General features: G+C 48.7%; 1 protein-coding gene across 1 annotated transcript in view; it reads left to right on the top strand.

Annotated features, from left to right (window-relative positions):
- LOC307091737 (unconventional myosin-VIIb-like) overlaps positions 1-25,773 on the top strand; it is a gene marked incomplete at both ends in the record, with an annotated part of 31,786 nt that extends 6,013 nt beyond the window's left edge. Inside the window, 40 exons of the mRNA XM_079759387.1 lie at positions 363-439; positions 1,021-1,140; positions 1,253-1,395; positions 1,869-2,079; positions 2,379-2,514; positions 2,603-2,772; positions 3,144-3,281; positions 3,763-3,921; positions 5,202-5,294; positions 5,667-5,761; positions 6,134-6,218; positions 6,515-6,616; positions 6,945-7,004; positions 7,475-7,705; positions 8,063-8,368; positions 8,692-8,859; positions 8,969-9,037; positions 9,154-9,275; positions 9,774-9,900; positions 10,281-10,400; positions 10,701-10,874; positions 11,730-11,957; positions 13,269-13,436; positions 14,883-14,988; positions 15,155-15,281; positions 15,679-15,845; positions 17,848-18,029; positions 18,349-18,464; positions 18,810-18,981; positions 19,953-20,095; positions 21,031-21,186; positions 22,164-22,269; positions 22,469-22,582; positions 22,827-22,914; positions 23,357-23,457; positions 23,915-24,100; positions 24,540-24,656; positions 24,766-24,849; positions 25,423-25,539; positions 25,681-25,773. Coding sequence (XP_079615513.1) covers positions 363-439; positions 1,021-1,140; positions 1,253-1,395; positions 1,869-2,079; positions 2,379-2,514; positions 2,603-2,772; positions 3,144-3,281; positions 3,763-3,921; positions 5,202-5,294; positions 5,667-5,761; positions 6,134-6,218; positions 6,515-6,616; positions 6,945-7,004; positions 7,475-7,705; positions 8,063-8,368; positions 8,692-8,859; positions 8,969-9,037; positions 9,154-9,275; positions 9,774-9,900; positions 10,281-10,400; positions 10,701-10,874; positions 11,730-11,957; positions 13,269-13,436; positions 14,883-14,988; positions 15,155-15,281; positions 15,679-15,845; positions 17,848-18,029; positions 18,349-18,464; positions 18,810-18,981; positions 19,953-20,095; positions 21,031-21,186; positions 22,164-22,269; positions 22,469-22,582; positions 22,827-22,914; positions 23,357-23,457; positions 23,915-24,100; positions 24,540-24,656; positions 24,766-24,849; positions 25,423-25,539; positions 25,681-25,773 — 5,477 coding nt within the window. The remainder of the gene's footprint in view (positions 1-362; positions 440-1,020; positions 1,141-1,252; positions 1,396-1,868; positions 2,080-2,378; positions 2,515-2,602; positions 2,773-3,143; positions 3,282-3,762; positions 3,922-5,201; positions 5,295-5,666; positions 5,762-6,133; positions 6,219-6,514; positions 6,617-6,944; positions 7,005-7,474; positions 7,706-8,062; positions 8,369-8,691; positions 8,860-8,968; positions 9,038-9,153; positions 9,276-9,773; positions 9,901-10,280; positions 10,401-10,700; positions 10,875-11,729; positions 11,958-13,268; positions 13,437-14,882; positions 14,989-15,154; positions 15,282-15,678; positions 15,846-17,847; positions 18,030-18,348; positions 18,465-18,809; positions 18,982-19,952; positions 20,096-21,030; positions 21,187-22,163; positions 22,270-22,468; positions 22,583-22,826; positions 22,915-23,356; positions 23,458-23,914; positions 24,101-24,539; positions 24,657-24,765; positions 24,850-25,422; positions 25,540-25,680) is intronic.
- Positions 25,774-26,271: the final 498 nt, after the last annotated feature.

Here is a 26,271-nt window from a genome sequence, read left to right as displayed (position 1 = left end):
CTAACCCTAACCCATAACATCAGCTTTGAAGGCGAGGCTTTCCTGCTGGAGGTTCAGTTAGGGTTAGGGTTAGCTAACCCTAACCCTAACCCTTAACATCAGCTTTGAAGGCAAGGCCTTCCTTCTGGAGGTGCTTCTGGAACGGTTCAGCTCTGGAAGCGAAAGCAGGCCATTGCTGTTTTAAAGTATCTCTGAAGAAACAAGAATCCTTTTTTTAACTATTTAGACTGAAATAGAGTATCACAAATTCAGTCCAGATAATTAATATGGACCTACCCAAGTTTATAAAATGTATATTTTAAACTACGTTTATTACATAAAAATGGTCTAGAAAATGTGATTTGATGTATCTGCCCCTACAGAAACGTCCCAGAACAACATGGACAGCAGTAATGTCTGCAGCTCAGAACACTTCTCCCTGGCCTCCAGCATGCTGGATGTAAGCTGTTATTACCCCTGCTCACCCTCGCTCCTTCACAGGCAGGAAGCACAGGGACGCACTAACGACAACTAAACTCTCTACATGGGAATAACTCAAATTTGAAAAGAATGACTATAAATAAAAACCTAGAAAATACAGTGTAAAGCACACTACAGAGGGAGGGTTACAGAAGGATCACAGCAATCGCTGATGGCTGCCCTTAAGAAAAATACAGTAAGTGGTCCTTGATAATTGTCCAATCACAATTTCTGAATTGGCCTGCATCATGCACAATTTCATTTGTTGGCTTATTTAAGTGATTGTGTTTCTTTCAGTATCGTCTATTGTGGCCCATCTTATATAGAGGTTTATTTTAGGTTCATGTTATGCCCAATGTTTGACCTAGTCCCATCTGGGAGGAAGAGATGCATACACACAAAGCTCTGCCATCCGCCTCTGCATGCATCTATCCATGGTACTAATGGAGGACATAACATGGAGATGAGGAGCAATGTGGGGGTGTTAGGTGATGTTACACCGCCTACTCTCCACCTGAATACAGGTGTGCTGAACGTGGGTGCGTTTGTTTTACCCTCCAGGTGCCAGGGGACACGCTGGAGAAGAGCATGACCCAGCGCTCCTTCCTGACCAACAGAGAGACCGTGACCAAGCCCCTCAACAAAGAGCAGGCTGCAGACTGCAGGGACGCCCTGGTCAAGGTATCAAATGCACCCCTCAATCTCCGTCAATGGACAGTGATGGTGAAAACAGGTGGTGAGGTCCTGTGTGCACCTGACAGTGGGAACGTTGTGTGTGTGTGGAACGTTCCAGGCCGTCTACAACAAGATGTTCCTGTGGATCGTGGGGAAGATCAATGGCATTATCGGAAAGGTGGTGAGAGAGGACTCTGGCTCCTGCCATCGTTCCATTGGCCTGCTGGACATATTCGGCTTTGAGAACTTCGTAATCAACAGGTAAAGACAGTTTCTGACCGCAGCCCGCGGGCATCTATTTGACGATCTCATCAAAACTGTTGGTTTATGAGAGGGTGAGTTAATCCCCTGTTCTACCAGGAGCACCGCCGCATTAAAGTGTTGGTTTATGAGAGGGTGAGTTAACCCCCCGTTCTACCAGAACCTCTGCATTAGGCTACATGAGAGCGAGTGAGAGGGGCGTGGTCAAACGTTGTCAAACCCCACGTCCCTCTAGCACGAGCTAGGGGGAAAACCGCCTCTCTGGAAAAAAGCGATCTCGCCGAAAAGTAGAAGACTTTTTGTGTTTACAGAGAATTTCCACCAACATTAATTACCACTATTTATGAGCAACAGTAATAGATGTGAGTATGCCTACCCTTTAACGTCAGCTGATGCTTTATTGCGGAGGGACAGTAATAGATATGAGTGTGCCTACCCTTTAACGTCAGCTGATGCTTTATTGCGGGGGATAGTTTCGAGCAGCTGTGCATCAACCTGGCCAATGAGAAGCTCCAGCAGTTCTTCGTGGTGAACATCTTCGAGCTGGAGCAGCAGGAGTACCTCCGGCAGGGCGTGGTGTGGGACAACATCAAGTTCAGCGACAACAAGGCCACCCTGGACCTCCTGGTGTCGAAGCCCTGCAACCTGCTGGCCATGATCGACGAGGAGAGCCAGTTCCCCAAGGTAGGGCCTGGGAACCTCGGAGACGGAGCGCTGGATACCGCACCTGGACCACTGTTTGGAGATGGTGGGACGGACTAGTGGAAGGATGGATGGTGGATGAATGAATGATTGGGTATATGGACGGATGAATTGGAAGTTTGATCTATGTATTGTTGGGAGGGTGGAGGATGGAGGGATGAATGGATGAATGGACAGATGGTAGGACAGATGATTGATGGGTGGATGAATGGATGGATTGATTGTTTTGTCTGAATTAACCAGCATGGATTGATCTCGTCGTGTTTCTCGTCGTGTTTCAGGGCACAGATAGCACTATGCTGTACAAGATGAACAAACAGCACAAGGAGAACAAAGGCTATGTCTCATCAAAGAATGAACACGACAGCAAATTTGGCATCCAACACTTTGCCGGAAAAGTTTTCTATGACTCTAATGGTATCCAACACATTACCAGTCTAAACGGATCGTTCAAAACATTGTTCAACATGATTGGTGTAGTTAAGGAGCTTTATTCTCTTTTCAGGATTCTTGGAGAAAAACCGAGATGCCATCAGCTCCAACATCATCATGATGATCAGCATATCCAAGAATAAGTTGCTTCATGACATATTTAAAAGTGAACTTCAAAACAAGGCCGTGAAGAAGTCTGCGAACAACAAGGTCACCATAATAACTCCCTCGCATTCCCTACGGGTATGTAAATTGTGTGGAAAACTTTGGGGATTTGATCAAAGGCAGTTAAGAGTGAACACAGATAGTGGTCTATGAGTAGCAGGTCAGAGTCAGGCATCTTAACTTGGACGTTGATTGAAGGGGATTGAACCCAGGACCTTCTGGCTCAAGTTAAGTTAAGTTTAAACTCTTTTGGTCACATGCATGAGAAAACCAGTACATTAACAAGCCTTTCATAAACATGAAATGTTCAAAGTCCAGACATCCTAAACCGTGCCCACAAGTAAAGAAATGAAGTATTTAAGATCAAAATAAAAGTAAAAATAATAAAAACGAGAGAGAGAGAGTGATAAAACAAGAAAAATGGATTTCCCCCCCACTCCGCCCTACAGGCCATGGGGGACAAGAAGCAGATGCCCACGCTGAGCGGTCAGTTCCGCAGGTCACTGGAGTCCCTGATGAAGGCCCTGGACGCCTGCCAGCCGTTCTTCATCCGCTGCTTCAAGCCCAACAGGGACAAGAACTCTGAGGTGAGGGCAGCACACACTGGGGGTTAGGGTTATCATGCATGTACGGTGTCCGCAACGTCTGAGGATTGAAGTTTCCTGAAATAGGAAATAAATAATAATACTTGCTCAAGATTTTTTCAAAAGTACCTAAGTGTTTTTACAAAAAAGTTACACATTTACACAAGTTCAGTCAGTTCATCAAAAAAATTATAGTTGGAGTTATTTAACATCTCAACAACATTTTCTCTTGAACAACTGCACTTGAACGCAACTCCATGAGTCTCTAAATCTAAAACTAAAATGTACAGTGCAGACCAAACTCTGTTTGGGCTCCCACCACCGCTGAGTTGACCGGTGACTCCCTGACTCCCCACCGGTGACTCCCTGACTCCCCACCAGTGACTCCCTGACTCCCCACCGGTGACTCCCTGACTCCCCTTCACCGCTGACTTGACCGGTGCCCCCCCATCACGTTGAGTTGACCGGTGCCTCTCTCCTCCAGGGCTTCGACAGAGAGCTGTGCATGGTGCAGCTGCGCTACTCTGGTATGATGGACACCGTGCGCATCAGGAAGTTGGGGTTCCCTATCCGCCACACCTTCAAAGACTTCATGTTCCGCTACAGAGTGCTGCTGAACACCGCTCTGTGTGACCCCAAAACGGTGAGTCAGGGCGCGCTGGTTAGTCAGGGCGCTGGTTAGTCAGGGCGCTGGTTAGTCAGGGCGCTGGTTAGTCAGGGCGCTCTGGTTAGTCAGGGCGCTGGTTAGTCAGGGCGCTGGTTAGTCAGGGCGCTCTGGTTAGTCAGGGCGCTGGTTAGTCAGGGCACTGGTTAGTCAGGGTTAGGGTTAGTCAGGGCGCTGGTTAGTCAGGGTGCTCTGGTTAGTCAGGGCACTGGTTAGTCAGGGCACTGGTTAGTCAGGGCGCTCTGGTTAGTCAGGGTTAGGGTTAGTCAGGGCGCTGGTTAGTCAGGGCGCTCTGGTTAGTCAGGGTTAGGGTTAGTCAGGGCGCTCTGGTTAGTCAGGGTTAGGGTTAGTCAGGGCGCTGGTTAGTCAGGGCGCTCTGGTTAGTCAGGGTTAGGGTTAGTCAGGGCGCTGGTTAGTCAGGGCGTGCTGGTTAGTCAGGGCGCTCTGGTTAGTCAGGGCGCGCTGGTTAGTCAGGGCGCTCTGGTTAGTCAGGGCGCTCTGGTTAGTCAGGGCGCTGGTTAGTCAGGGCGCTGGTTAGTCAGGGCGTGCTGGTTAGTCAGGGCGCTGGTTAGTCAGGGCGCTCTGGTTAGTCAGGGCGCTGGTTAGTCAGGGCGCTGGTTAGTCAGGGCGCACTGGTTAGTCAGTGTTAGGGTTAGTCAGGGCGCTCTGGTTAGTCAGGGTTAGGGTTAGTCAGGGCGCTCTGGTTAGTCAGGGTTAGGGTTAGTCAGGGCACTGGTTAGTCAGGGCGCTCTGGTTAGTCAGGGCACTGGTTAGTCAGGGCGCACTGGTTAGTCAGGGCACTGGTTAGTCAGGGCGCTCTGGTTAGTCAGGGTTAGGGTTAGTCAGGGTTAGGGTTAGTCAGGGCGCTCTGGTTAGTCAGGGGGTTAGTCAGGGCGTTCTGGTTAGTCAGGGTTAGGGTTAGTCAGGGCACTGGTTAGTCAGGGCGCTCTGGTTAGTCAGGGCGCTCTGGTTAGTCAGGGCGCTCTGGTTAGTCAGGGCGCTCGGGTTAGTCAGGGCGCTCTGGTTAGTCAGGGCGCTCTGGTTAGTGAGGGCGCTCGGGTTAGTCAGGGCACTGGTGCAGAGAGGAATAGATTGTGTTGTTCAGGGGTTAGTATGTCATTGGATATAACGGTATCATCAGTGTTAAAATATGGTATTATTGACAGAGCTAGAGGCAGACAGACTCAAATACAAAGGGATGGACAGACAGTCAGTGTGGTCAGATAAACGTGGATTACATTCGTGTTCTGTCCCAGCAGGAATCAGACGGGGCCTGTTGCCAAGCCATCTGCACAGCTGTGATCCGTGGGAAGGATCAGTGGAAAGTGGGCAAGAGCAAGATCTTCCTGAAGGTACGGCAACCACACACAGCTCCTCCATCATAACGGCCTCTGGTCTCCTCAGATCATTGGTCTGATCTAAACACACAACCAAGGAACTGATGTTTATATTGTGTGCTACTATTGAGCTACTTATCAGAGGCTTCATCCAAAGCCACTTGCCTTCAAGTCAGATAGAAGTCTTTAGGGAGAGAAGGTGCTGAAGGATGCCTATAGGTTAAGCTGGGGACATTGGGAAACCCAGAACCTTTAAAAAAATAATAATTAATGGGTGTCACAATAACATCTCAACATTCATCTTTCAATACACAACCTAATCTCTACTCATTCTAAAACTGTCGTTGTTTGACCTTCAAACCCATGTCCTCACATGTGTTGTTTCAGGACGCACATGACTCCATCCTGGAGCAAGCCCGGGAACTGGCCCTGGCCAAGGTGGTACTGATCATCCAGAGAGTCATGTTTGGATTGCACGACAGGTACTGTATACTGGAACACACACACACAGCGAGAGAGAGCGAACGATCATCATATAGATGGCAAATAACGATGGGGGATTTAGTCTGTGAGGGAGCCAGGGATCGAGTTAGTGGCTGAATGTTTGTGAGAGTTGGTGCGTGTGTCAGTTGGGGACATTGGAGCTCAAGTGCCAGTGAGTGAGTGAGGCAGTGATATAATGAGTCTGTCAGCTGGTGTGTGTATCGACTCAGACACACTGAACGCCGCTCATCAGGCCTACTATCATGTAGTCCAGGTCACGTCTGCCGCAGACGCCAGGATGGCGGCGTGGTCACGGCCATTACTCACAGTCTTGTTATTAATCACAAGGGTTGTCTCTCCTCGTCTCGTAGGAGGAGCTACCTGAAGAAGAAGGCGGCGGTGAGGGTCCTTCAGACCAACTGGAGGGCCTACAAGAAGCGTGAGCGAGGCCGAAAGGTAGGCCTCCATCCCCGTCCAGTAACGGCCCCATCACAGCTATGTCACAACACCAGCCCACTGCCGTTATGCTACGAGCACAGAACCATGTCGGACACACGCATGGCGTTATCACAGTGTGGCATCAGTCCCAATGCCGTTTATCATAGCAGTATCAAAGTTCAGAGGAGGTTTCCTTTCCAGCACTCCTTAGTATCGTTAAGATAAACGTCAGCATAGTTTAGCAGAGCCCCACACCCGCTCACTTAGCTGGGATTAGCTTCTGTGGCGAACTGATTTCCTGTGTTCCGGTTCAGCTCCGTCTCGGCTACGCGCGTCTCTCAGCTCGGGTACGCGGCCGCCGACTCCAGCTGCTCTACGAGAAGCAACGCAGCGCTGCCGTTGTCCTGCAGACACAGGTACTTTGATTATACTAAGAATGTACTGCGATTATACTGACATTATAGCAGAGTTATCCTAGTGCTATAGCTGTCTGTCTGTATTCAGGAGCCTTGTGTTGGGCTGTGTTTTATTACATCTTGTGTACTGGGTCTATGAACTGTGTTTAACTCTGAGCCCCATTTTCTGTGTCAATTAGTATCCTCTCTAAGGACAATAAAGGACTATCTATATCGCTATGTAAACAGTGGATTAAAAACAAGTAGATATGGTGTGAGAAACGTTTCCCTGTGTGGCCTACCTGTTAGATGAGGGGGTGATAACACCTGTCTACCTTTCCATCCCAAGGTTCGGGGCTACTTGGCCAGGAAGAGCTGGAAACAGCAGAAGGAAGACGCCTGCAATGCGGTAAGACGGCCCTCGTCTTCCTCACAGCTCACCAGGCTCAGAGGAAAGAGAATAATCCCTGTCATTAATAGTAGTATTGATGTTCAATGTTTTGAATTGCAGTGGGCATAATTGACATCTTAACCCACTATTTTGCATGCTCATTCTCTCTCTCTCTCTGACTCTCTCTCTCTCCCACCCTCCCTCCCCCTCCCTCTCTCCCTCCCTCCCTCCCCCTCCCTCTCTCCCTCCCTCCCTCCCCCTCCCTCTCTCCCACCCTCCCTCCCCCTCCCTTTCTCCCTCCCTCCCCCCCCCTCTCTCCCTCCCTCCTCTCCCTCCCTCCCCCTCCCTCTCTCCCACCCTCCCTCCACCTCCTCCCTCCCTCTCTCCCTCCCTCTCCCTCCCTCTCTCCCTCCCTCCCTCCACCTCCTCCCTCCCTCTCCCCCTCCTTCCCTCCCTCCCCCTCCCTCCCCCTCTGTCTCCCTCTCTAGGCCCGGGAGCAGGAGCTTCTGGCCCGGGCACTTGAGGAGCAGACTCTGGCGCTGGCAGCCATTGAGCTCCAGAAACTGGCTGATGCCGCTGCCGAATCACAGCGTGCCTCCCAGGAGCCTGAGCCAATCAGTGATGACGAGGACAGTGATGTGGGAGGCGACAACAAACCGGCTCCCCAGCTTGTGTCTGTTGCAGAGAGGGCGGCACCGAAGAACGTCAACAACAACCCGGTAACGAACGTCAACAACTACCCGGTAACGAAGTTAGAAAACATACGTTGGTTATTCACCTCTTTCACAGTAATGGGTTTAACATGTGGAAGAAGGTGACATCATGGGAAGAGAGTGAGGGATGGGGGAGATACGCGCTCATTAGGAAAATAAACTTTAAATTAAAAGTTCAGAAAGTAAAACCTCCTTTTGCCCCATCCTGCTTGCGGAGTTGTGCCTCAGATGCTTATTAGCCAATAAAAACGCTCCCCTCACACGTTTAAATCCTCTTCCTCTTGTTAACCCCTCCTTTAACCCGCCCATACATGGAGTTCCTGACCAACAGGCCGGTTCTGTCCGTGTGTTTGGTTTCTGAAGGTGGTGGAGATCGGTTACAAACCGTTAACTTACATCATAGAGGAGAGCTCCTCCTCCTCAGACACGGAGGAAGACCTCCCAAAGACCGCCAAGACCCCGCCCTCTGCCGGCCCCGCCCCCCCGTCCCTCGAGAAGAAGAAGAAGAAGGAGGAGGAAGAGGAGGAGGAGGAACCCTTTAAGGAGGACAAGGAGCTCTCCTTCCAGAAGTTCTGCTCGCTGCACTTCCAGGGCGACGCGTCGCACACACACATCTCCCAGAGGCTGCGGCAGCCACTGCTGGCCCACCAGGACGAGAGGGACAGCCTGGTGAGCTTCAGAAGACTGTCCTTCCTTCTCTACCCTTTGTTGAGAGGGATTCCCTTAGCTCTGCCCTTTGTTTTAAGTTTGCAATGGCCCTTCATCTCAATGCTTTTAATTTGAAAAGACGACCTAACTTTCTAAATACAATAATAACATATTTTACAATACAGTCACTTTCTCAAAAGCAATCCACTGTGAGTGCAGAAACTCATCGGTTGTCTGAGGACGACATTGGGGATCGAACCCGGAACCCAGGGCCCCTCCAGCCTTCCATCCATGCCTCTCTGTGATGTGTGCGTCCTCACCGGCCCCCTGCTCTCTGTGTCCAGGCCTGTCTGACCGTGTGGTGGATCATCCTGCGCTTCATGGGAGACATCGCGGAGCCGCGCGCCCCGGACCCGTCCAACCCCCAGCCCCGCCGCACCTCCTCGGCCTACCACCCCTCCATGGTGCAGCGGCAAGGCCGCCGGCTCAGCAGCATGGTGGGACTAGACCAGGTACCGTGGAGAACATCCCCCTCTTCCTCCTCATCTTGAGGAGGGCCAAGCACATCCATTTAGTGCACGTTTGAGGCGTGTACTTTAACGTGTGCCTGTGGATCACTAGAAAATCCTGAGGAAGAACAAGAAGAAGTACGGAGGAGGAAACAGAAGGGCGTCCACCATTCCAGAGGAGGTAGAGATAGACCACGCTTCCTCTTGGTTTCACAATTAGAGTTCCTGCCAACCCTTATTGTGAGGGAGTTACTGGGTGAACTTGACACAATGAGAGATTTTAAATGGATATTTCAGCCAGAGGACGACAGAAACGAGGACGTCCTCATTGGGGAGGGGCCCACTCTGGACCGACCACTTACCCCCCTCGAGAAGCTGCACATCATCGTGGGCTACGGTCTGTCCCGACCAGGCATAAGGTAAACCACCACAGTCTTCATCAGTCTCCCACCCAGAGATCTGACACCAGGAAGAGGTTGCTCTGTATTTGACTGAAATATGAAATATGAATTCATAACCCTAACCCTTACATTCATCTTGAGCCGTTAGTCACTCATAAAGCAACGCAACAAATAAAATAGAGAACTGACATTCTTTAAGTGATCTTTCTTTTTCAGAGTTCATTTTCACAGCTTTATCTCGTTATTATGAAGACGATGAAGTAGCAACCCCATTGAGTGTTCAGGATGCTTTGTTCTCACTGTGTGTGTGTGCGTGTGCGTTTGTGTGTGTGTGTGTGTGTGTGTGTGTGTGTGTGTGTGTGTGTGTGGGTGTGGGAGGGGTTTCGTTGGCTCAATCTAGCATTGAGAGAAAAGGTACCTAATCATTCACATCACATGGGTCAGTGTGATTGATGTGTGTGTGTGTGTGTGTGTGTGTGTGTGTGCGTTTGTGCATGCGCTTGTCCGTGTTCCCAGGGATGAGATCTTCTGCCAGATCCTGAAGCAGCTGATGGGTAACGGGGACAAGGAGGTGTGTCTGCGAGGATGGATTCTGCTCTCCATGTGTCTCAGCAGCTTCCCGCCATCACAGATGCTCACCAAGGTCCGATAACCGTAGTCTGACCTACTTTCTCCCTGCTTGTGTTTCAATGCGTTCCTGTCCCAATACCTCAACCCTCTTGGACAGGAACGATAACTAGCTTTTTAAAGCAGTGAAATCTGTGTGTGTGTGTAGTGGATTATATAGCCTCGAGGTTCTGCTAATGCCACCAACACTGACACGCATTCTATTGTATCATTTATCTTCGGCCCTGTTCTATTCTATTCTATTCTGCTGCGTTCAATTATAATCTGTTCTATTCTATATTGTATGATATTCTATATTATTTTCTGCATGCTATTGCATGCTGTTCTATTCTATAATCCCCGTTCTATGTTCTACACTCGATGACCTGTATGCTTGTTCTACGTTGTGCCCCCCAGTATTTGGAGAACTTCCTGCGTCGAGGCCCTAAAGGTTACGGGGCGTACTGTGCTGAGCGCCTCCGACGCACCGTAGCCAATGGGGAGCGAGAAGAGGTCCCCTGTGAGATGGAACTGCAGGTACGCTGTGGCATGATGGGAAATCTGGAGGTTTCAAAGTGAAATCGAACAACACAGATCTGGATGAAATGTAATTTGTTAGTTATGATGCATAGCCTTTAGGTTTGTACTTGATAAATATATGATGTTAGATAGATCTTATCCACTATGGAGACAACTGAAGGGTATAATAACCAAGGTTTTTGTAAAAGAGTATTCATCAAGTGAGCACTATGCCTGCAGTGATCTGATCTGTGATCATAAAATCGATGTAATCTGTAGTAATCCCTGTAATCCCTGTGGTCTGTAATCCACGGCCAGGCCACCGAGTCCAAGAAGCCCATGGACGTGACGGTGTCTCTGTTGGACCGCCGCGAGTTCACCCTGCAGGTGGACTCGGCCTGCACCTCCGGGGAGGTTCTCCGGGAGGTCGCCCAGAAGATCAACCTCACAGACACCTACGGCTTCTCCCTGTACATCAGCATCATGGAGAAGGTGATCCTAGGGACCTCTCTGGGTCCTAGGGTTAGGGTTAGGACCAGAAGGTGGTCCTAGGGACCTCTCTGGGTCCTAGTTGGTCTTAAGGACCAGAAGGTGGTCCTAGGGACCTCTCTGGGTCCTAGGGACCTCTCTGGGTCCTAGTTGGTCTTAAGGACCAGAAGGTGGTCCTAGGGACCTCTCTGGGTCCTAGGGTTAGTGTTAGGACCAGAAGGTGGTCCTAGGGACCTCTCTGGGTCCTAGTTGGTCTTAAGGACCAGAAGGTGGTCCTAGGGACCCCTCTGGGTCCTAGTTGGTCTTAAGGACCAGAAGGTGGTCCTAGGGACCTCTCTGGGTCCTAGGGACCTCTCTGGGTCCAAGTTGGTCCTAAGGACCAGAAGGTGGAAACATTGAGTTATGTGAGGGCTTCCTTTGGAACTGTCTGAGTCCTCATAAATCATAACTGACCAAAAGGTTTGAACATTGAGTTGTTAAGGGAGGGGTTCTCAACCTACAGGCCAAAGAGATTTAGAAATACCTAACCCTACAAATAATTATTTTCTTACTTATTTACCTAACCCTAGAATTCAAATGAGGTCCGTCCCAACAATCCCAACCCCAATTCTCTAGCATGCTTGATTCTTCATGCCACTATTGCCACTATTCCTAATAACGGTCCCACAGTATCTGTGTTCATTAGTTTAGATGAGGCAGTAATACAGCAGACCATGAGGAGTCTGTTAAACCCCATTCATTCCCACGCCTCTGTTCTATAATCCTCTGTTCTACGCGTCGTTCCTGTGTGTAGATGTGTGTCTTCACACTCAGGGTTAGTGTTAGGGTCAGTTAACCCTAACCCTGTGTCTCCCCCAGCGGTGGTCCCTGGGCAGCAGTGGGAAGCACGTGATGGACTCGGTGTCCCAGTGCGAGCACGCCGCGCGCCAGCAGGGCTCTGAGGAGAGCCGCGCCCCGTGGCAGCTCTTGGTCCGCAAGGAGATGTTCACCCCGTGGCACGACTGTGCCGACGACCCGGTGAGCACGGATCTCATCTACCGCCAGGTCCTGCTGGGCCTGAAGGCGGAGGAGTACGTCTGCGACAAGGTAAAGAAATGAGTTGGCTAATGAATCGCCATGCGCTACCTCACCTTGTTGTGTCTAAACTTGTCTTAACATACCCTACCTATGATTTCTTAAAGATTTATTTTTGCATTTTCATGCTTTATTATAGAGTGAGTTAGTTAGGGAGGTATGGGAGATAGAGGGGAGGTTAGGGCCACGGGGGGCAGGAATCGACCCGGTCGCTGGGTCAGGACCCTTAATGGTACGCTCTACATGGTGGACCCCCGGATCCTAAGATAAGATACGGTTATAAAAATAGTTCATTCATCATTCAGAGGAAATGAAGCGTGTTCAGTGTTCAGTGTTCAGTGTTCAGTGTTCAGTGTTCAGTGTTTAGTGTTCAGTGTTCAGTGTTCAGTGTTTAGTGTTTAGTGTTCAGTGTTCAGTGTTCAGTGTTCAGTGTTCAGTGTTCAGTGTTTAGTGTTTAGTGTTTAGTGTTTAGTGTTTAGTGTTCAGTGTTCAGTGTTCAGTGTTTAGTTTTCAGTGTTCAGTGTTTAGTGTTTAGTGTTCAGTGTTTAGTGTTCAGTGTTCAGTGTTCAGTGTTCAGTGTTCAGTGTTCAGTGTTCAGTGTTTAGTGTTCAGTGTTCAGTGTTCAGTGTTCAGTGTTTAGTGTTTAGTGTTTAGTGTTTAGTGTTCAGTGTTCAGTGTTCAGTGTTCAGTGTTTAGTGTTTAGTGTTCAGTGTTGAGCCTGGGACCCCTAAGACCCTCAGCAAACACAGAGAGCCCTCACTGGTGGGGTACTGGTGGGGTACTGATGGGGTCCTGATGGGGTCCTGATGGGGTCCTGGTGGGGTACTGATGGGGTCCTGATGGGGTACTGATGGGGTCCTGGTGGGGTCCTGGTGGGGTCCTGGGGGGTACTGATGGGGTCCTGGTGGGGTCCTGGTGGGGTCCTGGTGGGGTCCTGGTGGGGTACTGATGGGGTACTGATGGGGTACTGATGGGGTACTGACGGGGTCCTGATGGGGTACTGATGGGGTACTGATGGGGTACTGACGGGGTCCTGATGGGGTACTGATGGGGTACTGACGGGGTCCTGATGGGGTACTGATGGGGTACTGACGGGGTCCTGATGGGGTACTGATGGGGTACTGACGGGGTCCTGATGGGGTCCTGATGGGGTACTGACGGGGTCCTGATGGGGTCCTGACGGGGTACTGACGGGGTCCTGATGGGGTCCTGATGGGGTACTGATGGGGTACTGATGGGGTACTGACGGGGTCCTGATGGGGTACTGATGGGGTACTGACGGGGTCCTGATGGGGTACTGATGGGGTCCTGGTGGGTCTGCAGGAGGATGAGTATGCCCAGCTGGCTGCCAAGCACTACTTCGTCCAGTTCGGCGAGGAGAGCACCCCTCAGAACACCCGCAGGGTGGTGGAGGACATCATCACCAGCTCTCTCATAGACGCCAAGTCCCGGGCCAAGTGGAACCAGCTGGTCGGCTCCATACACGCCCAGGTAAACTCTCCCCGTCGCCATGACGACCCCCAACGCTCCGACCACGCGTCTCCTCTTGAAAGAACGGTTAAGGTCTTTGCAAACCAAGTCCGTGATTGACAGGTGTCAATCAACTATTTGATTGGACTGCAACGGGTGGTCATTGAGTTGAGTTGAAGTCTGGTCAGATCTACGTTTGGAGGATCTGTTGACGTTCTGTAGGCTCTGGATCTGTTATACGTTCTGTAGGCTCTGGATCTGTTAGACGTTCTGTAGGCTCTGGATCTGTTAGACGTTCTGTAGGCTCTGGATCTGTTATACGTTCTGTAGGCTCTGGATCTGTTAGACGTTCTGTAGGCTTTGGATCTGTTAGACGTTCTGTAGGCTCTGGATCTGTTAGATGTTCTGTAGGCTCTGGATCTGGTAGACGTTCTGTAGGCTCTGGATCTGTTATACGTTCTGTAGGCTGTGGATCTGTTAGACGTTCCGTAGGCTCTGGATCTGTTAGACGTTCTGTAGGCTCTGGATCTGGTAGACGTTCTGTAGGCTCTGGATCTGTTAGACGTTCTGTAGGCTCTGGATCTGGTAGACGTTCTGTAGGCTCTGGATCTGTTAGACGTTCTGTAGGCTCTGGATCTGTTAGACGTTCTGTAGGTTCTGGATCTGTTAGACGTTCTGTAGGCTGTGGATCTATTAGAAGTTCTGTAGGCTCTGGATCTGTTAGACGTTCTGTAGGCTCTGGATCTGGTAGACGTTCTGTAGGCTCTGGATCTGTTAGACGTTCTGTAGGCTCTGGATCTGTTAGACGTTCTGTAGGCTCTGGATCTGTTAGACGTTCTGTAGGCTCTGGATCTGGTAGACGTTCTGTAGGCTCTGGATCTGGTAGACGTTCTGTAGGCTCTGGATCTGGTAGAAGTTCTGTAGGCTCTAGATCTATTAGACGTTCTGTAGGCTCTGGATCTGTTAGACGTTCTGTAGGCTCTGGATCTGGTAGACGTTCTGTAGGCTCTGGATCTGTTAGACGTTCTGTAGGCTATGGACGGCCGCTGGTAGACGTTCTGTAGGCTCTGGATCTGGTAGACGTTCTGTAGGCTGTGGACGGCCGCTGGTAGACGTTCTGTAGGCTGTGGACGGCCGCTGGTAGACGTTCTGTAGGCTCTGGACGGCCGCTGGTAGACGTTCTGTAGGTTCTGGATCTGGTAGACGTTCTGTTGGCTCTGGATCTGTTGACGTTCTGTAGGCTCTGGATCTGGTAGACGTTCTGTAGGCTGTGGACGGCCGCTGGTAGATGCTCTGTAGGCTCTGGACGGCCGCTGGTAGATGCTCTGTAGGCTATGGACGGCCACGTGCCGCTGTTTATGTGACGTAAACATGTGGCAGCCCGCCCTACTGGTCCTGTGCTCATTTGAACAGGACTTGATCTGGAATTGGCCTCAGGTTGGATAACCTCTGCCCTCGGTTCTACAGGGGCAATATCGCAGCAGGGACGTCGCAAAAGCCGACCTCGTCAACTACGCCCGCCAAAAGTGGTCGCTGTTCTTCTCCAAGTTTTACGCTGTAACAATGCAGTCAGGTGAGCTTTTAAGCAAAGTCCTTTTTCTATTCAAATCATGTGTCAGCCGTTTTATTAAATTTTTATTGAAAAAAAAACCAATGGAGCAAAACGTAATCTCCATCATAGCGCCACAGTAAAATTAACTTAAATCCTGTAGCTTAAAGTGAAGCCTCCTTGTCCCCAGGAGCCCCGCTGCCTCTAAGCAGGTTTGCTTTGGCCATCAACTCCACTGGAGTGTCCTTCATGGACGGCAAAGACACAAAGCTGCTGGAGATCCCCAACGTGGAGCTGACCGGAGCTACTGTGACCAGGTGAGGAGGCACCGAACCCCCATCTCATTGAGAAGGGCCGGCCCGCATTACACAGGCCTGCCTCATAATGGTGGTTATCAACAATTGTGATATATTTCCACCGTAGCGAATGTATAAATACTCCCTTTTATATAATTTAGTAAAATGGTAACAACCTCAGTTCATCTTTCCAATAAGAGCCCATCACTTTGACTTCAAAGGAGTGCTTGGCTGAAATATGATATATTTTACATATCTTTGTTCATCCAAGCACCCCTTTAGAGTTAAGGTGAAGCTCCTATTGGACGGTTTACCGACTCTTTGACGTGAAGTAAAGAATCCTCTGAGCTAGCTGACCAGTAACCAGTGGATCAGTGGTACCGTGCCATGGCAGTAACCTTAGGGTGCCCCCCCCCAGTGACTCCCGGCCCGTGGGGGGGTGCCTGAGGCTCTCCACCTTCCAGGACGAGTTTGTGCTGCGCTGCGCGGAGGCGGTGGAGGCAGCCAAGATGATCCAGACCAACCTGGAAGGGCTCCGGCAGCGCTCCCCGTACGCCGTGGCCATGCAGGAACTGGGGAGGCCAGGTGGGGAGCGCACACACTCCACACGCACACACTCCACACGCACACACTCACGACACACACACACTCCACACGCACACACTCACGACGCACACACACTCCACACGCACACACTCCACACGCACACACACACTCCACACGCACACACTCACGCACGCACACACGCAGCCACAAAGACACACACGCACGCACGCACGCAGCCACAAAGACACACACGCACGCACGCACGCACGCACACACGCACGCAGGCACAAAGACACACACGCACACACGCACGCACGCATACACGCACGCACGCACGCACACACGCACGCACGCAGCCACAAAGACACACACGCACGCACGCACACACGCACGCACGCAGCCACAAAGACACACACGCACGCACGCACGCACGCAGGCACACACGCACGCACGCACACACGCATGCAGCCACAAAGACACACACGCACGCACACACGCACGCAGGCACACACGCACGCACGCACACACGCACGCAGCCACAAAGACACACACGCACGCACGCACGCACACACGCACGCAGGCACACACGCACGCACGCACGCACACACGCACGCAGCCACAAAGACACACACGCACGCACACACGCACGCAGGCACACACGCACGCACGCACGCACACACGCACGCAGCCACAAAGACACACACGCACGCACGCACGCACGCACACACGCACGCAGGCACACACGCACGCACGCACGCACACACGCACACAGCCACAAAGACACACGCACGCACGCACACACACACACTCACACACAGCCACAAAGACATACACACACACAGACAGCCACACACAAACACAGCCACAAAGACTCACACACACAGCCACAAAGACACACACACACACACACACACATACACACACAGCCACAAAGACATACACACACACATTCTTTAGTGTGTGTTATGTGTGTTATGGTCTTATTTTTAAGATTGTTATATTGTGAATCACTTTGTGACCTTACCCTGTGAAAGCTGCTATGCTGAATATACTTTACTTACTTATTAACTCACTGACACTCAAGGAAACACACACACACACACACACACACACACACTATACACTTACCATTCAGTCTTTACTGTGTTATGGTCTAAGCTTTAACAATGTTATTTTTGTGAAGCACTATGGGACCTTGCTCTGTGAAAGGTACTTTACTTGCTGACTTATTTACAGTTATAAGAACACACACACACATTTTATAATTGTAGTGTGTGTTTTCTGTGACACGCATGTTAACTAAGCAGTTTAGCACATTACCTCTCTGTAATCGGGTCAGATTAGATAACGTATCAGCCACCCTGCTCTGTGAATGATTGTGTGTGTCTCCGTGGACGTCCCCTGTCCAACCCCCATAAACGGCAGGTTAGGGCCCGGATCCAAGCACCGCGTTGGGCTTGGACCACCGCGGTGTGGCCGGGGTATCACTATGCTAGGGTTATGACAGCACTATGTTATTATATAGGGTTAGGGTTAGGGTTAGGGTTAACCCTAACCCTAACCCTAGCAGCACTATGTTATTATATAGGGTTAGGGTTAGGGTTAACCCTAACCCTAACCCTAGCAGCACTATGTTATTATATAGGGTTAGGGTTAGGGTTAACCCTAACCCTAACCCTAGCAGCACTATGTTATTATATAGGGTTAGGGTTAGGGTTAGGGTTAACCCTAACCCTAACCCTAGCAGCACTATGTTATTATATAGGGTTAGGGTTAGGGTTAGGGTTAACCCTAACCCTAACCATAGCAGCACTATGTTATTATATAGGGTTAGGGTTAGGGTTAGGGTTAACCCTAACCCTAACCCTAGCAGCACTATGTTATTATATAGGGTTAGGGTTAACCCTAACCCTAACCCTAACACTAACCCTAGCAGCTCTGTGTTATTATATAGGGTTAGGGTTAGGGTTATGTGTTATTATATAGTGTACTTGTTGTTGTGAGTGTACCGGGGTGGATGACCTCTAACCCGCCCTGGCAGACGACCCCAGCGTCCTGGTGTGCAAGCGGGGTGAACTGTTGGTGGTGGCGAGGGACAGGGACTTCTCCGCCACACGCCGATGGAACACGGCCACCAACAACAACAGCGGCCTCAGTGGCACCGTCCAGATGAACACCATCCAGTTCCTGTCCACCCTGGACATGCCCAGCGAGGCCACCCTGGTACCTCCCACCGCTTATCTCCTCCTTAAATACTTGTTGTTTTATTTGATTTATCCTAGTTCTGTTCATTTAAAAAAAAAATGGGAGATATGGGGTTTAATTGTTATGTATTGTCCCGCTATGTATGGATGTTTTAATATTATTATTATTATTTTAAATTTTAGAAGTTTACTTTATTATATACATATCTATACATATTATATATATATATCATATGTTTTGTTTTTCTTATCGAATGGATGCAACGTTGAATCGATGTACCGGATACAATACACGCCCCCGTGTGGTCATACTGATGAATTGCACGTTGTCATTGAAGAATCTGCTGAATCCTGGTTACAACCAGCCGAGGGCGTTCGCTGGCCAGGGCCCCACACAGAGAGAGGAGGCCGTAGCCCCCGTCTCCATCAAAGAGTTTGCACTGGAGAACTTTGGGTAATCAAACAACCAAGAATCGGTGTTGTAATATAAATTGTTTACGGTGCTGTAATCCAACAACAACAACCACGTCAGTTGGAAGTTTGTGGACCGTTTAATATTATTTATCAATATAAATATCATAATTGATTACTATCATGAATGATCACAAGTGCGTATCGCTGTGTGACCAAATAATAAATAAAAAATTCGAAAAAATGTTTTGTTAAAAAATCACCATCATTGATCTAAGACCGTTTTGTAATATATTTTCTGATTGGCTCAAAGTCGTGGCTGGTGACATCACTGATACTAATATGAGCGCTAATATTATCAACCTGGCCCACTCTCTCTTCCTCACAGTACCAGAATGGCAGGTAAGGACTTGAATCGGGTAGGAGCAACCCAACTGGCGTTCAGAGAGAGGCTGTGGGTCAGCTCCAAGGAACCCCTCAAACAACCGCTGCTCAGAACTCTGACAAACAACTCGGAACTCAGCACGATGGCCTGCAACGCCTTCGTGGATATCCTTTCAATCACTTCAGTCGACTGCAGCGACAGCAACCCCTGTTGGTAGTCATTGGGTTCTATATAGCAATGTGTTTGGGCTCATCCTTTGTGGGTTCACAGTTTAGTGCTCTTAGCTAATGGAAGCCAACAGAGAGGGGAGGTATGAATTTGTCAAACCTGCATTTCATTGAAAAGATGAATTTAGACCTTTTTTTTTAACTGTTGACATATGGTACCTTCTTCACCTAGTTCAAAGCAACTAGTATGTGCTTGCTAGTAGATATTTGTATGATAGATGTACATATAGAGAATAAGTGAGGGTGCTTTATTCTTGAATGGGCAGTAAAGGAGTGATTATACGACGGTCCTTGACCTTTGCCCCTGGCCCTCACCCATCCTGAAGTACAGGGCTAGGGTTAGGGTTAGCCTAACCCTAACCCTAGACCCAACGGCCCTTGACCTTTGGCCCTCACCCATCCTGAAGTACAGGGTTAGGGTTAGGGTTAGCCTAACTCTAGCCTAACCCTAGACCCAACGGTCCTTGAACTTTGGCCCTCACCCATCCTGAAGTACAGGGTTAGGGTTAGCCTAACCCTAACCCTAGACCCAACGGTCCTTGACCTTTGGCCCTCACCCATCCTGAAGTACAGGGTTAGGGTAAGGGTTAGCCTAACCCTAGCCTAACCCTACCCTAACCCTAGACCCAACGCTCCTTGACCTTTGACCCTCACACATCCTGAAGTACAGGGTTAGGGTTAGCCTAACCCTAGCCTAACCCTAACCCTAACCCTAGACCCAACGGTCCTTGACCTTTGGCCCTCACCCATCCTGAAGTACAGGGTTAGGGTTAGCCTAAACCTAACCCTAACCCTATACCCAACGCTCCTTGACCTTTGGCCCTCACCCATCCTGAAGTACAGGGTTAGGGTTAGCCTAACCCTAACCCTAACCCTAGACCCAATGCTCCTTGACCTTTGGCCCTCACCCATCCTGAAGTACATGGGCGACTACCCCATCAAGCACGCCAGGAGCCCTATGGAGCTGACGGACCAGATCTTCGGGCCGGCCACGCAACATCCCGCCCTGCAGGACGAGATCTACTGCCAGATCATGAAGCAGATGACCAACAACCGCAACAGGTGTGTGTTTGTGTGGGTAGGCTGGTGTTTGAATTGTGTGTGTGTAAAGTGTGTGTGTTTGTAGGGTTTCTGTTTGCTCGTGTTTGGATCAGTATGAGCGTGTGGTGGTGTATGTGTGGGAATGCGTGTAGGGCTTTAAGTGTGCTTGTGTTTGGATCACTGTGAGTGTGTTTGTGCAGGTGTGTGTTTGTGTCTGTCTGTGCAAGTGTGTGTTTGTGTCTCCATGGTTTATGTACGGATTCAAGTGTGCCAGCGTTTGGATGGGAACCGGTGTGTGCGCGTGTGTGTGCGGGTATGTTAATGTGTTCTAGTGTTCTGATTGGTGTGAGTGTGTGTATCTTTGTGCACATGCCCGGTTTCTCCCACACACGGCCAGCGTCTCCAGTAGACTACTGTTGGATTCTTCCATTGTGTTGTATTTAGGGACTGCAGTCGTCTCTAGATGTTTACCACCCGCTATACCAGAGCATTGACACTGACGACAGCACCAGGTCTGATCAATCCCAACATGATCAGGAACATGCCCTGTCCACTCATCCCTCGCTCTATTATCTCTCGCTCAATGCAAATCTCATTCGCTCTGTTTCTCTCTCTTCCCACCACTCTCTTTCCTTCTCCCCCTCCCCTCATCTCTCCACTTCTTCACTTCTCTCCTCTCTTTCTCTGTTCGCCTCCCCTCTCTCTAAAATTCTCTCTCTCCATCCACCCCATCTCTCTCTCTCTCTCTCTCTCTCTCCCTCTTTCCTTCCCCCTCACTCTCCCTCCCCTCTCTCTCCCTCTCTCTCTCTCTCTCTCTCTCTCTCTCTCTCTCTCTCTCTCTCTCTCTCTCTCTCTCTCTCTCTCTCTCTCTCCCTCTCTCTCTCGCCCTCTCCCTCCCCCTCCCTCCCTCCCCTCCCTCCCTCCCTCTCCTCACTCTCTCTCCCTCTCCCTCCCAGGGTGAGCATGGAGTTGGGCTGGCAGCTGATGTGGCTGTGTACCGGTCTGTTCCCACCCAGCAATAGTTTGGCCAAACACGCCCACCGCTTCCTGAAGTCTCGGCCCCGGGACCCGCTGGCCCCTGACTGCCTGAAGAGGCTCCAGAACATTCTGAGGTCAGTCATCAGATTACTCCTGGATTACATGTTATCAGATTACTACTGGATTACATGTTATCAGATTACTACTGGATTACATGTTATCAGATTACTACTGGATTACATGTTATCAGATTACTACTGGATTACATTTAGCCCGATTACTCTTGGATTACATGTTATCAGATTACTCCCAGATTACATGTTATCAAATTACTACTGGATAACATGTCAGGGTTACTAAGGGTTACAATAAATCAGGTTTCTAATGGAATCAGATACTAATGGAAACATGGAATCAGATTACTCATGGAATCAGATGACATTATTCAAGGCATCCTGAAGCATCTGCCTTGGTCCACCAGTATTGTTAGATGCCAATACTGGTGGATCTAAAGGTTCTCTGAAGGTTCTCTGTATAAAGGTGTTAAACAGTATGAAGCTATTCCTACGGTTCTTGTTTTGGTGGATCTAAAGGTTCCCTGAAGGTTCTCTGAAGGTTCTCTCTGTATAAAGGTGTTAATCAGTCTGAAGCTATTCCTACGGTTCTTGTTTTGGTGGACCTGAAGGTCCTCTGAAGGTTCTCTGAAGGTTCTCTCTGTTTAAAGGTGTTAAACAGTATGAAGCTATTCCTACGGTTCTTGTTTTGGTGGACCTGAAGGTCCTCTGAAGGTTCTCTGAAGGTTCTCTCTGTATAAAGGTGTTAAACAGTATGAAGCTATTCCTTCGGTTCTTGTTTTGGTGGACCTGAAGGTCCTCTGAAGGTTCTCTGAAGGTTCTCTCTGTTTAAAGGTGTTAAACAGTATGAAGCTATTCCTACGGTTCTTGTTTTGGTGGACCTGAAGGTTCTCTGAAGGTTCTCTGAAGAAGCTATTCCTACGGTCCTTGTCTTGTCACTAGCTTGGAGCCCAGGGTCAGGGTTAGGGTAACCCTAACCCTGACCCTAACCCTGACCCTAACCCTGACCCTAACCCTGACCCTAACCCTGACCCTAGCTTGGAGCCGAGGCAGCACCCACCACACTACGCAGAGGTGGACGCCATCCACAGGAACAGCACCCAGATCTACCACAAGGTCATCTTCCCAAACGAGGAAGATGAAGTGAGACCCGACAATGCCACATCTTCTTCTTCTTCGTCTTCTTCTTTGTCTTCGTCGTCTTCTTCTTCATCTTCATCTTCTTTCTCGTCTTCTTCTGTTGTATGACTGGAGCCCTACTTTGATCACCTTCAATGTGGGGGAGCGCTGTGTTATATAGAACATAATAAACATGATACTGCTTCCTTCCTGATCTCCTCAGCTGTTCGAGGTCACGTCCACGACCATGATCAGAGACCTCTGCTCCACCATCGCCACTCAGCTCAACCTCAGCTCCCCAGACGGCTACGGCCTCTTCATGAAGACAGCCGTCAAGGTGAGGCCCGCCAAAGGTTGCACCCCGATGTTGGCGGTCCTAACTGTGGGTGTCCCGACCTGCTACCTAATGAAATGTATCCGAACAAGTATCCATGTTCTGGGGACCTAACTGCTTTCCAATTGCGACTTGGGACAGGAAATCAATTCTCCTCGCTGGTTCAGATTCAGTTCAAATAGTGTGAGTTAGTTAGGGTTAGTTAGTTAGGTTACCCTAACCCTGTGTTTTGTTCTTCTGTGTTCAGGTCTCTAATCTGGACGATGAGATGTATTTCTTTGACAGCCTACGACAGAATGCGGAACCCCCGAAGAAAATAAAGAAAGCCAAAGAGGGTAATGCCCTCCTCTTTGATTCACATGCTAGGGAGTTATGTTGGCTAATCGGTTAGCTCTGGCGCTGAATAGCAACACAGTTAGCAGGGGATTCATACCCGATTGTGGTCCTAGTATGTTTTTTCCACATTCCTGTCCACCGGGTTTCTCCTCATTGTGCCAACAGAGGTTTGGATGATTGAGCATGTTATGGTACTAAGCATTCACTTAGCATGTAAGTGCACTCAGGGTTATGGCGTATTAGCATGTTGAGGTACTAAGCATGTACGTTTACTCAGAGTTGTAGCATATTAGCATTTGGGGGTAGGCCTGCTTAGCATGCTAGGGTCCCTCACATGTCTGTTAGCTTAGCGTTGTAGAGTATTACCATGTAAGGCTACTTAAAGTGTCAGGGCACTGAGCATGGTACTTGGCTACATCCTTTAACACGTTGATTTCCCAGCAACACCTTCTGCATTCCTGGTGTTCTTCATGAGGAAGCTTTGGTTCAACGTCATCCCTGGTAGAGATCTTATAGCTGACCTCATCTTCCATTACCCACAGGTATGGAGGTCTCACATTCAACACTGATGTTTTTGAATTTCACTTTTGTATAGAAGTCTCACAATTAACTGATATGCTTTTTACCTTTACTTTCACTATTGTTCAGGTCTTACAATTAACATTTTTCGACATATACATTTCAAACCGCAGATGGAGGGAAATTTCTGCTCAGACGTTAAGACTGATTATTTAACTTAGAAGTAGTTCTGGTTTCAAGTTTGATTGCATTATGTCAAAGTATACTAATAAAATTATAAGTTAAAATGAACTTTATTAATCACAGATGGGACATAGGAGGAAACAGATTATGTCATTGGCTTAGGAAAGCTTACTACATTTTCTTGAACATCAAATAAATGGTACAACAAAAGGGACGCTGAAGGGAAGGGGGAGAAGCTGGGCCACGAGGTTCAGAGTGTGTGAGCCGGACCTGACCGAGGTTCTCTGACGTCCCCAGGAGATGCCCCGGTATCTGAGAGGCTACCACAACTGCTCAAGGGAGGACATGATCGATCTGGCCGCGCTGCTCTTCAGGATCCAGACGGACTCGGACCGCTCCCAGTTCGTCATGATCCCCAGGATTTTGAAGGAGCTTGTCCCAGAGGACCAGATAGACCTCATGACCAGCGAGGAGTGGAAGAAGGTAAGGTCAGAGGAGAGTGGACCAGAGGAGTTGGAAAGAGTTCAAAAGGCTTTCCCCCAAACTGCCAGTGTAGAATAACATGAATTCAGATATTCTGCCTATTTATTTCATCCTGAAGGAAGTACTTCTCACAATCGCTCTGCTCAAGATAGAAAAATAATAATAAAAATTGAGACCATAAGTAAAACAATTTATAAGTCATCCCAGGTGGGAAACAGCTGAAGTGCACAACAGCAATAACGACGACCCATTTTTACCAAGTAGCTGGTAGTGTGTATATATATATATATATATATATATATATATATATATATATATATATATATATATATATATATAGTATATACAGTAGCATATCCATCCCCCCCAGAAATGGATCTATACTCAAGTGAAGTAAACATATATTCAAAGGTGTGCGCTGTGTCTTCCTCCTCCGTAGAACATCATCTCATCCTACAACAAGCAGATGGGCATCACGGCCGACGAGGCGCGAATCAAGTTCCTGAAGACCATCTCCGCCTGGCCCACGTTCGGCTGCACCTTCTTCGAAGTGAAGGTGAGCCATCGGTGTGCATTGTCCAGAATGGCGAAGAATAACCCTAGGGTGAACCTGGAGGGCCATGCAGACGCTGAAGCACCATGGTGAACTGTGATTTACTCCGCAGCAAACGTGTGAGCCCAGCTACCCGACCAACATGAGGATTGCCATCAGCAAAGTGGGCGTCAGCTTCATAGACCCAAAGACTAAGGTACCGTGTCGGGTGTGGACAGCGTTTACGTTTAGTCCGTCAGCGCACGCTTTCATCCAAAGCACATTACAAGAGAGGCTGAGGATAATGCAATTGCATGCACTAAATGTCAAAGTAACTACAAAAAGCTCTGCATGAGCAAGTTTTAGAAAACGACTGGACAGAGTGCAGAGAAACTCTAGCAGTCAGATGCTCTGTATTCAATATGACCGGGGTGTGTGAATGCCCCTCCTAATTTGTTAAGCGAACAGACAATGTATTCAGATTGTATACGTATTTGTCACACTTTGCTTGTTTTGTTTTTTCGATCCTGTTTTTAGTTTTTTTAATAACGTATCAAGTAATGTTGGGCAGGATAATGAATTGGCTTTGACTCCCAGCCAAACGTTACCAGGTTCAATCCCCAACATCCATATCCTGCCAGCAGACATCCTTGAGCAAGCCTTACACCTTACCTGCTCCTTAATGACATGTATCTGAAATAAGTGAAGGAGGTTTCTAACCGCCTGCCCGCTAGTTGCCTTAACAGTAAATAGCAGTAGTAATGTGTTTTCTATAATGTCCACCTTTCAGGAGCTACTGGTCATGCACCCCTTTGGCAAAATCACTGACTGGCAGACCGGCAACAACCACTTCCACATGACCATTGGGGGCTTGGTCAAAGGAACGTTCTCCTGTGAAACCCCTCTGGTAAATACTGGTGCTGATCTTTTTCCAAAGAATTGCAGCTAGCAAAAGTATTGGAGGCTAAATCATGTTTTGATAAAATCCAAATGCTGACGTCAATGATATTGTACATTTAACCTGGTTTCTCTCTTTCTGTGCCCCCAGGGTTATAAAATGGAGGACCTTCTAATGTCCTACATCAGCATGTATGAGAAGGAACGGCTGTCTGTCTTACCAAGGAACCAGATGTTCTCCTGAGGAGAGCACAAAGACATGCTTAGGATTTTTTTTTTTGGGGGATTTTATTTGGATCCCCATTAGCTGATGCAGAAGACATCAACTACTCTTCCTAGGGTCCACACATAACATATAACAAGACAAGAATTCAACATACAAGACAAAAGATTAAAAAAAAACAGGAAAAGAATGGATAACTAAACCATCAGCACGCAAAACAAACAACAAAAAAATGACTTACTATTAACAATAATAACATAGCATGTAGCTTAACATACCATGGAACAATACTTTTCACACCACTGATAGATGTTTGAAGGTTCAACTGGATAAAATTGATTTTTTTTGTTTTTAGTGAACAATCTCTTTTTTAAATTTCTACAATTCCAATTCAATATATGTAATTTTCATGTAATCGTGCAACAATGTAAAAGGGATTTTTTGTTTAGTGTTTTATCTTAAATCTGCCATGCATTTATTTATATACCAGTAATTTGTAATTTGTCATTTAATTAATTC

This window comes from Pollachius pollachius, assembly GCF_949987615.1.
Source record: "Pollachius pollachius genome assembly, contig: scaffold_67, whole genome shotgun sequence".
NCBI lineage: Eukaryota > Metazoa > Chordata > Actinopteri > Gadiformes > Gadidae > Pollachius > Pollachius pollachius.
This window is presented reverse-complemented; position numbering and strand designations above follow the sequence as displayed.